Source organism: Acanthochromis polyacanthus, chromosome 20 (genome assembly GCF_021347895.1).
Source record: "Acanthochromis polyacanthus isolate Apoly-LR-REF ecotype Palm Island chromosome 20, KAUST_Apoly_ChrSc, whole genome shotgun sequence".
Classification (NCBI taxonomy): domain Eukaryota; kingdom Metazoa; phylum Chordata; class Actinopteri; family Pomacentridae; genus Acanthochromis; species Acanthochromis polyacanthus.
In genome coordinates, this window is record NC_067132.1 from 101,561 (window position 1) to 112,070 (window position 10,510).

Below are 10,510 nucleotides of genomic sequence, written 5' to 3' on the forward strand. Positions count from 1 at the left end.
CTTTTATAATTAAAAATAACTACAATAAAATATTCACAATAAAATAAAAAATAGTAAAATTACAAAATCCAAAAGTCAAATATTAAATCACAAAAAATAAAATGAAAAATGTAAAGAATAAAATTAAAGCAAAAAATATAAATGCTAAATATTAATTCAATATTTTAAAAAATGTAATTAAATTAATCATTAAATAAAACAACAAAAATGGTAAAGTAAATAAAATGTATCAAAATAATAACATTAATAAATATAAAATACACTTAATTAAAACAATAATAAAGTAAGTCTGAAAACAAAAGGTGATGTTAAATGTGTTAGATCAGCCCCCAGGAGAGCAACACCTGTTTATGGAAGTTTAATAATTGAATTGGTATTTTTGTCAATTTTATTATTACATTTAAGTAAAAAATGAATTCCTCCTATTTTTTTGAATACATAATTTGGTATTGCATTCCACATTTTAACATTTTCTCTTATGAGGCAACATAGCCAATTAATTTTGAACATATTATTCATATTATTAATCGATAGAGATAGATAGATAGATACTTTATTAATATCCAAAGAAAAATTCACAGTTCCAGCAGCATGAAAGGTAAGAAGAAGAAAAAAACATGAGAGCATGCAAGTTACAAATAAGACTATGAAAAGCAAAGTTATCATTCCTGGGTGGGCTTGAACCACCAACTTTTCAGTTATCAGCCAAATGCATTAACCAATTGCACCACATATAAATTTGTACATGTTATAAGTGATTAGTTGATTTCATCCTCTTCTGTTCACATATGGTTGTAATACTCTCTTTCTATGACTCTTTGGCTGTGTCTGAAATGGCATACTAATGTACTTCATACTACATACTCTATGAGTATATACTGTATACTCTGTACTATAAGTATGATTAGAATGCCAACCGTTCACACTGTAGTATACTACTACGTTTCCCATAATGCATTTCAAACCTCTGACGACAAAAACCGGAAGTATGGCTATCTACTGACACACACACACTGCAGACAGAACCTTCTGGAAAAAACGCCTCTCCTAACGGGCGCCCGGCAACAGCCTAGCAACACCAATCAGCGGTGGCATCGAGACCTCGGTGCACGTTCATTGGCACTTCTTTCAGACAAAGCCGCTGGCCGCTGGCCGCCAACGCCCTTTCTTCGGTTCCATTCAACGGTAAGGCTGCGTACTTTTTCTCCTCCCTGCTAGCTTTAGCATAGTCAGATTCTGCACTATATCCTATTAAATATTGTGCTCCAACTGAATCTAAATACTAAAGATAACAGTAGAAATGCATACTGAATGCTGAAGTTGAAAAACAAACGACAATATTTTTGGTATATTTCAATGTCTGCATTGGTCATGTTCAAGTTGCTATCATTAGCTTATTCAAAGGCTAGCTAGCCGTTAGCTAGATAGATAGCTTTTGGATAGCTAGATAGCTTTGTCTTTGTCTTTGTAAAATGTTGCTGCAAAGGATAAAATAGCCTTTTCTGCCTCATAATGTTTGTTTGGAAAATAGCGTGGTTAAACTGGAGCTTTCATGCATTTTTCCAGTCTCTTGGTGAGGGAGTGTGAAGCGCCTTTCTCCCTCAACTTATAGCTTTGTTCACTTGAGTTGCACAGGTCAGTTTTGTGCTCTAAATGAATAGGGATGCTGACGGTCAGAGCAGAAAAACGTAAACTTGACACTGATGTGTAGAAATGATGATTAAAGAAGATGTAGTAGTATTTGCTTTGGTCATGTTCAAGTTGCTATATGTGCTTTGTGACGTTTTAATTTGCATCTATGTAGAACGGTTGTCTTAGTAAAATGGTGCTGTGATATGTCTTCTACCTCATTGTGTTTTCTGTAAAATAGTGTGGTTAAACAGGAGCTTTGCTATAACTGTTTTAGTCTTGCAAAATGGTGCTGTGTGCACTTTTACAGGAATTTTGATGTTTAAATTAATTAAGGTGCCAGTGCTTTGTTCCATCATGTTAGAATCAGTTCTATAAGTCATTTAGGACATCATGATGAGTATAATATTGTTTATTTATGGCATGTTGCATGATTAAATGTTTCAGTGCTTCCATTCAGTAGGCATTGTCTGATCTTTACCCTTGTTGTTTTAAAATCGTTGTTTCAGTTTCTGAGTCAGCAGTGACAGTAGATTTTTTTTCTCTGATAAAAAAATACATTGCGAGGACATTCGATGTGTTGTGTGTACATGTTTTTTCTGCTCATTTTGGTGATAACTGTTTTATAGCAGTGGTTTCAGACAAGTCACAGTGTTTGTTTTTTTTTTTTCTTTTAAGATTTTCACTATGCTGTAAGTGTCTTAGTCTTGTAAAATGTACTTTATACTGCTAACTTATCTTCAGCTGGTGCGGTCACCATGGCGACCAACTGCCAGGCTCACACAGGGGTGTCACTAGGTTTTAAGGACAGGGTAGGCTTAGCCCCCATGAGAAACTGTTTTTTCACTTTTTGGACCGATTTAGATTTTTTTCAGAGATACTTTACTGTTTAAATGTTTTAGGCCACAGTAGCCATGACTTTTGCTCACAACACAATAATTCAGGGCTGCCAACTTGTGATCAGACCTCAGAGTGAGATTTGGTTTATGTGAGATGCTGATGGGGGTCTGGGGGCCCTCCCCAGAAAATTTTGAAAATTATTGATCCTATTTCCTGCATTCTGGTGAATTTTAATAGCATTTTGTTAAAATCTTATTATAGAGACAACATTAAGGGATAATAAAAAAAACATTGAGATTTTAAAAACTGGAAAAAAAAACAGAGCAACAGCAGGCAATATTGAAAATGTTTCTTCATGTAAAATATGGATGAAGGTTCTGTGGCTGGATGTGCACAACACATTTCAGCATTTTCCATAAATATCTGCATAATTGAAATAACTCCATCAACCACTTTTAACATTTGTCTTTATAGGATTCTAATGCACTCAACAGCTTCAAGTTGACCACATCAGCCAACTAAAGAATGAAAAGTGCTTAAGCAAAAACAAAACATCTTTATAACTTAAGTTATCTATTCACTGAACAGAATTACAATCAGACACTAAACTCTGTCCCACAGGAGCAGGGTTACATGGACTAAAATCAGGACCAAACCAGGTCTGACTGGACCTCACAGGAGCAGGGTATCATGGACTAAACCCAGAACTAAATGAATGAATAACTTATTAACTCAGCCCAAAAATAAATAAATAAAGTCTGTAAATTCAGAATAAATGGTACAACTGTATACAGGAACAGGAAGAGAACAGGAAAAATGAATTTTTGTGAGCAATGTTGTACTCCCTGAGGCTTCAGAAAATTCACCAGTTACTTGTAGTGCAGTTTGTATCTGTGATTTATCTTTGAGGAATAAAACTGTGTCATTAGCTAGCTGTGAAATCTTTATCTCACGATTGAAAATGACTAAACCTTGAATATTTGGGTTGCAGGAAATATTTAAGAATAGGAGTTCAGCCACAACCAAAACCAAGAAACAGGAAATGGGACATCCTTGGCATACACCTCTTGAGACAGAAAACCTCCTAGACATTCTGGGATATAAAATCACTGAGCTATTTATGTCATTATAAAACATAGTGATACTATTAATACATTTATCACCAAAGCCAAGAATTTTTAGGGTGTGTATAATGAAAGAGTGTTCAATTGAATCAAATGCCTTGTAGAAATGTAGGAAAACCTTTAGTGCTTTTGAGTTTATATAATCTGAGTAATCAGTTAGATCTAATATTAATCTGATATTAGAACTAATGTGACGCTTTGCCATGAAGCCATTTTGATTTTCACTTATCTCTTCTAAATTATTTTTCAGTCGTTTACCATAGACTTTTGCTCAGATTTTATAATCAATATTTAAAAGTGAAACAAGTCTCCAGTTTTCTATTATTAAGGGATCTTTACCTGGCTTAGGAATCAAGGTTATCAGACTTTGCTTCATGGTTGTTGTCATTTCTTGTCTGCTAATGCATTCGTTATACATCAGTAAAAGATGTTCCTTAATCAAATCCCAGAAGCAAAGGTAAAATTCGACTGTGAGGCCATCACTTCCAGGTGATTTTCTCAATCTCATTGAATGTACAGCATCAGTGATTTCTGAACCCAGAATGTCAGCTTCACATGTCTCTTTAAAGCTCTCTGAAATCAAGGGTGTAAAATTTTGTATGTGCTTCATAAATTTAGCACATTTTGTTTGATTAAATTCAGATGTATACAGGTTGCTATAAAACAAGGTAATATAATTGGAGATGATATATAAAGAGAAATAAATAAATAAGAAAAATTGTCTTTGCTTTTACCTTTTCTGTTTTTCCTTTTATTTAACTGTATCTTTATATTTCCACATTTATTTATTTATTTATTTATTTCTCTTTATATTTCCACATTTATTTATTTATTTATATTTCCACATTTTTTTTTGTTTATATTTTGATTTGGCACTCCTATGACTCCATAGGTATGAGGATCCAAGCATACTAGCTCATTTATATTAAGAGGTGTAATATTATTTCTTTTTCTGTTTCTTTTCTCTGATGCAAAAAAGTAACTTGAGTTTTTCTTGCATTCTTCTAACCACTGAGCTCTAGATCTGATGAAGGCGCCTTTCGCTAAGTTTACGTACATTCTGTCAAGCTCTTCTCTGAAGTTTTTTTTAGTGTGCTCAGGGCTTCTTCAGATAGATCATGTTTGGAACTTAATAACTGTAGCTAGTTTATTAGAAAATTCATTTTTTCATCTTTTAGTTTTTTTTATGTCTTTACTACGTTTAATTGCAACTTCTCTCATTTTAAATTTGAAGTATTCCCATTTTTGAATTGGATTCATTTCTCTTTTACCGAATATATCCTTAGCAAGTAATTGTACCCCTTCTTTAAATTGTTTATCATCTAATATATTATTGTTTAATTTCCAATAGCCTCTTATGTTAGAATTCTCTTTTGATCCTGTTAATCTTAAACTTATTAATTTATGATCACACAGTGGAGCATGAGTATGAGAAATATCTAAAACAAACTGTAAACTCTGTGATGAGATTAACCAAAGGTCAATTCTCGACTGTAAACCTCTGCTGGTGTTAGACCACGTGTAGTCTGTGACATTGGGGTTCATAAATCTCCACACATCTGTTAACAAAAGATGATCACTTATAAATGAGGTGTGTTTAAAGCCCAGTAATGATGCAGATCTTGGAGGATGTCTGTCCATGTAATCATCTGGAGCATCATTAAAGTCTCCTCCTATGATAATAGTAGAATCTTTGTATTTTTCCTTTAAATCGTCCAAAGCTGAAGAGTTCAGTAAACATGTCCTTTGCTTGCGATGCTCTGTTTGATCCATAAACATTACAAATGATAGACATTAAATCATCCACCTTAAAAACTAAAATGATCCAGCGGCCTTCGTTTGAAGCTTTGGTTTCCAGAATATCACCATTAAATCTGTTTAAAAGTACTGCCACTCCAGCTGAATAATTGTATACAGGCAGTTATAGTAGCAGCAGTACATGCATCTGCTGATGTGGGATTATTTCTGCCTTTTCAGCTTTTTTAAACACAGAAAATGTCAGTGCTTTGTTCCATTATGTTACAATCAGTTCTATCAGTCAATTAGGACATCATGATGAGTATAATATTGTTTATTTAAGACATGTTGCATGAAGAAATGTTAACATACCATTAATTACACTGTCATATTAATTCTCTGTGCTGTGTTAAAGACCAGTTCAGCTACTTTTGTTGCAGACATGTTGAGATTCTTCTTCTTTCTGAGAAAACATGCAGTAGTGCTTCAGTATTTAGTAGCCATTGTCTGGTCTTTAGCCCTTTTGTGTTTTGAATTAGTTGTTTCAGTTTGAGTCAGCAGTGTAAGTAGATTTTTTTCCTCTGATGAAAAAATACATAGTGAGGACATTAGATGTGTCTTGTACATGCATGTTTTGCTGCTGATATTGGTGCTTACTGTTTCATAGCAGTGCTTTTAGATAACTGGGTGTTTTTTTTTTTTGTTTCAGCAGCCTTTGGACGCCTTTTTGGAAAGCCTCTGGATTGCCCTTTGATATCCTTTGGTCGACCACCTTTGCAGCATCACCTCATATTACGATCCATTTATCCATACATACATTCCATCCATCCATCCATCCATCCATACATACATACAAACATACATACATCTGTTTTGTGTGCCTTGTTCTCTCTCTCTCGCTCTCTCTTTGTCTCTCTCTCTCCCTGTGTTTGTGTGTCTCTCTTGTGCTCTTGTGCTGTCTTCCAGGATGCCTCGGAAGGGGAGACGCTCCCAGGCCCAGAAGCAGCGCTGGAGGAAGCTGGACGCGTCTGAGATGCCCACCCCTCCTGTCGACGCACCCCACTGCTCCCGCTCTCCCCAGTACAAGGTATGTTTACACCTGAACTGACATGCTCACTTGTGCAATACAGAATGTGCTAAGTTGGACACGTTCATGCATCCGCACGATGTTGAATTAAATAAGTGTATTATTTGCTAACAGAAGGTTGGTTCCACCCTGCCAGCCGGACGGTTCTGGGAAGAGCGACAGGCGCGTGCAAACCTTATTGCACGTAAGTACTCAGCTGTTTTTATCATGAAATATCTTCACCAATCATATTTAGTGTACCACCAACAATTACCCATTGAACACACATTCTGCTGTTCTCATACAATAATAGAAAATGGTGATTGTTGTATGAGCTCTCTTTGTTTGAAATCCGTTTTAAATCCTCTTTTGCTCTGTCTTCTTGTGAACAGGCCGTGGCACCGGTTACCGCCACAAGGTTAAAAAATGGCCAACTTCACCCTTTACTGGGCGCGACCACAAGTTGGTCATTCCTCCTGAGCTCCCTGGAAAGAAGGTATAATTATTGATTGTTGCTGTTCGTTTTCTTAAAAAGTTCTTTTGACTTTCATACTAAAACTGTGGTATTTCTTTTGCAGTTCATTCTTCTTGTCGGGGACTCCCATCTACGTGCTCTTGTAGATGGCTTTATTCGGATGCCAGAGTCTCGGCTGAGCTTTGGCTTCCTGTCGACTCCGGGGGCCTCTGCTGCGGAAATTCGCACTGAGGTTCTGCACGCTGCAGTTCCTCGTGCACCTGATGCCGTCTGCGTCATTGCCCCTGGCAACAACCTGACCAGCACCACTGTGGAGAGGGCAGGGGTGGATTTTGCCAATCTCCTCACCACTTGTGGCAACCGCTGGTCCAAGGTTTTTGTGGTCGACTTTCCTCCCCGCCTGGTCGTTGACGTCCAACACCAGGACCTGCTTCGGCAGGAATACAGACGTGTGGCTGCTCGTATGGGTAAGAGGAAAAAGATTTTTTTTTCATCCATTCCATTCACTGAATGAGCAAACAAGAAAGACGTGAACTACATTTTAACAATTCTCAAGTATCAATGGATATTTTGGTACAATGATGACTTTTTTTTTTCAATTGTTTTTCAAGGTGTGAAGTTCTTCAACACTGCAGAGCACTTCCCCCTGAGTGATTTGGTGCTGTGGAGCAAGGATGGTGTAAGTGTAGTATGTTGTGAAAAACAGTTGTTGATTGGACAAGTTTGGTTCACGGCAGATGTTCACTGACATTAAAACTGTATGTGTGTTTTTTTATTTCTTATTTATGCAGGTCCATCTGAGTGATCGTGAGGGGATGGGGATCCTCGTCCAGTTGTTCTGGTCCGCTGCCAACGAGCAACTGGGGACACCACTTCCTTCGCCCCGGATCTCTCCTCAGCCTCCAATTCGGAAAGCTACACCCGAATTGGTTGTGAGAGAGGGATCCCCTGCTCCACCCAGCCCGAAACCCCGTGAGCGGAGGAAAATTGGTCAGGGCGGCAAGGTAATTGATAAATTGCTTTGTTTTTTAGAATTTTTTTTTAGATAACTGTGACATCATGTATTGTGATAATAATGGTAATAATATGTGTACTGTGGTTAAAAAAAAATTACAGTTATAATTTACTGTGACGCTTTCTGTGATTGCAGGCGAGCCATCCTCGGGAACCTCCCCAGTCCAGAGGTTCACCAAAGCCCAGGATGGCTCAACAGCAGGTTTGTGATTCTTCAGATATTTCTTTCGGATGATATTGGTTGTTTTTTTTGACAGGACAAACTGTAATTAGTATTGTCTGCTTTGTGTTTTACAGGTGGAGGAGAGCTTTCTTCCGCTGAACCCCGTCTGGTTCAGCAGCACAGCCCTAAGTGCCATGGAGAAAGTGTCTCCCTCCAATATGTCTTGCCTGGCGGACTTCAAGGCTTCTCCTAAGCCAATGAAGGTAAGTTGATTGATCAAAATTTTATCTCCTGAAGGAGGATTGTGTGAATGCTCAAACATATAATTCCTGACAGTTCATTCTGCACATTTTTTTTTTAGTGTCATCTGCAATTAAGTACAACTAGTTCATAACAACAGCCACAAATAATAACAGACTTGAATCAGCTACACAGAAATGTAGTTGTAAATTGTTTGATAGCTGTTCAACTCGATTTAATTGGTATCTCATTTGGTTGGCACAGGTGGCGTCCCCTGCAGTTCTGCGCGGCTGCCCGCGGAACACTACTCCTCCTTCTGCTTCTTCTCCAGTGAACAAGGTACATTACTTTCTGACACAACTGTCACAAACTGCACATTTGGAGCTCTTTCAATTGCAGCATGCACAGTGTCACAACAAGGCGAGTAGACTGTGCTCATTGTCTGAAATGCTGTGATTTGTCAGGAGCCTGGAACGCCTCCAGCTCTGCGTTCCTGGAGATCAGAGGAGGACGCCCCTTCAGGCTTGACCACCGCAACTCAGGCGGTAAGTTGTCTTTCCTTTGGGTTTGGATTTTGATTGAAAACATTAATCAACTTCACAGTTAGTTTGTTTGTGCTAAAAAGAGGCAGTAACACACTAAATTCAGGAATTAATGTTTAATTGATGTTTCTGATGGTGCAGGTGGCTGCTCAGGCAACAGTGAGACAGCCCAGGACCCCGGACGGGCACCCCCCCCACTGCCCAACTGCAGTGCATGATGTGAGCTTCCTCTGACCACATGCTGACTCCATTCCACAGGCATCTACATTGTCCACACTGACACTTGCTATGTTTTTTTCTCATCTGTCATCAGCTGTTTGACTCACCCCCGGCCAGATTGTCCTGCAGTTGGGGCAAGACAGAAACCCCTCTCTGTTCTCCCATTGCAAAGGTAAGGATTAGTCCTCTTCTCATCAATATGTATCATCTGACTGAAAATCATCGTCATTTCACTGAAGTTTTGTTGTTCTGTGTTTAGATGGCCAAGATGATGACCCCCTCACCGAATGGACAGGCCCGGACAGCTGATGATGTGGGCTGCAAGCCTCCTTCTCCTGAGAAGGTATATTTACCTCTCTATAATCAATTAAAAGAACATTACAAAGCAGGCATCTCCATTTGTGGCCATTGTTGTCGTTCCTGTTTTTTTCTGGCACATTTACTGTATAATCACAATTCCAATGAATCGCTCGCGTTAGGAAAATTGAAGCTACTAGCCAGCTAGCTATCAGCTACCCATCTCGCTTATTCGTTAGCTTGCTATCTTTCGGGTAGCTAGCTTTGGGACAACTGAAACTCCTGGCAGCTAGCAGTCCAGCTTATTCAAGAGCAAGCTAGCCGTTGGCTAGATAGATAGCTTTTGTATAGCTAGATATCTAGCTTTTGGACAACTGATGCTATTTAGTCGTTAGCCAACTATCTAGCTATCGTGTTGCTTTATTTTTTAAGTGTCACTGTTATTGTCATTTATCAGATGACCCGAACACTGACTCCATCACAAGCCCAGTGGCCCTGGTTCATGACAGCTGCATCCACCTCAGCTGCTTCACCAACAGACAAGGTAGGTTTATTCCTCTACGATAGACATGTTAGTAGACAATGCACGAGTATTTTTGTTTGTAAAGTCATGATTGTTGTTTTTTTTTTTTTTTTTGGTTTTCTGCAGTTAAAATAGTTTTTTGCCAATTGAGAGAACTGTTATTAAGCTACTTGTAATGCTGTGTTGTGTGCCATTGCTTTCACAAAGTAACTCTTGTTTCTAATCAGGGTTTTACATTAGCACTAGCCACTGGCAAAATTCATGCAGAAAAGGTTTTGGTGAATAAATATTTACATCACTGCCATTGACATGGTGGAAAAAAGTCAGTGAATACGGACTTTGCTATGTAATTGCATTTCAGACAAACAGGAAAAGTATGTGGTCCAGGCAGTCTTCAGTAGCCTTCAGTCTGTACAGTAATGTTGATCCCATGACCGTAAACTGTCTGTTAGATTGAACAACTCTGATGCTGCAGTCATAAGTTGTCTGCTCAAAGCACCCTCCTTAAGCCTCCTCACAAACATTGAAGCAAGTCCCATTATGTTAAAATAGTAATGTCATGTGAAATCTGGGTTGATGTCTACAGATAGGAGCTAACTAGTAAATTAAATTAGGTGACATAGGGTTATTATGTGTTCATG

General features: G+C 38.1%; 1 protein-coding gene and 1 long non-coding RNA gene across 2 annotated transcripts; both read left to right on the forward strand.

Annotated features, from left to right (window-relative positions):
- Positions 1–5,328: 5,328 nt before the first annotated feature.
- Positions 5,329–8,993, forward strand: LOC127531283 (uncharacterized). The gene is made up of 11 exons (XM_051940185.1): positions 5,329–6,417; positions 6,532–6,601; positions 6,789–6,892; positions 6,975–7,338; positions 7,483–7,550; positions 7,663–7,875; positions 8,022–8,087; positions 8,183–8,311; positions 8,553–8,627; positions 8,753–8,853; positions 8,972–8,993. The coding sequence occupies exons 1-11, from the start codon at positions 6,298–6,300 to the stop codon at positions 8,991–8,993; spliced, it is 1,332 nt and encodes a 443-aa protein (XP_051796145.1). The 5' UTR covers positions 5,329–6,297.
- LOC127531396 (uncharacterized) lies at positions 8,991–9,891 on the forward strand. Its single transcript, XR_007938502.1, has 4 exons — positions 8,991–9,049; positions 9,144–9,221; positions 9,309–9,392; positions 9,804–9,891. It is a non-coding gene; the product is annotated as an uncharacterized LOC127531396 (long non-coding RNA).
- Positions 9,892–10,510: the final 619 nt, after the last annotated feature.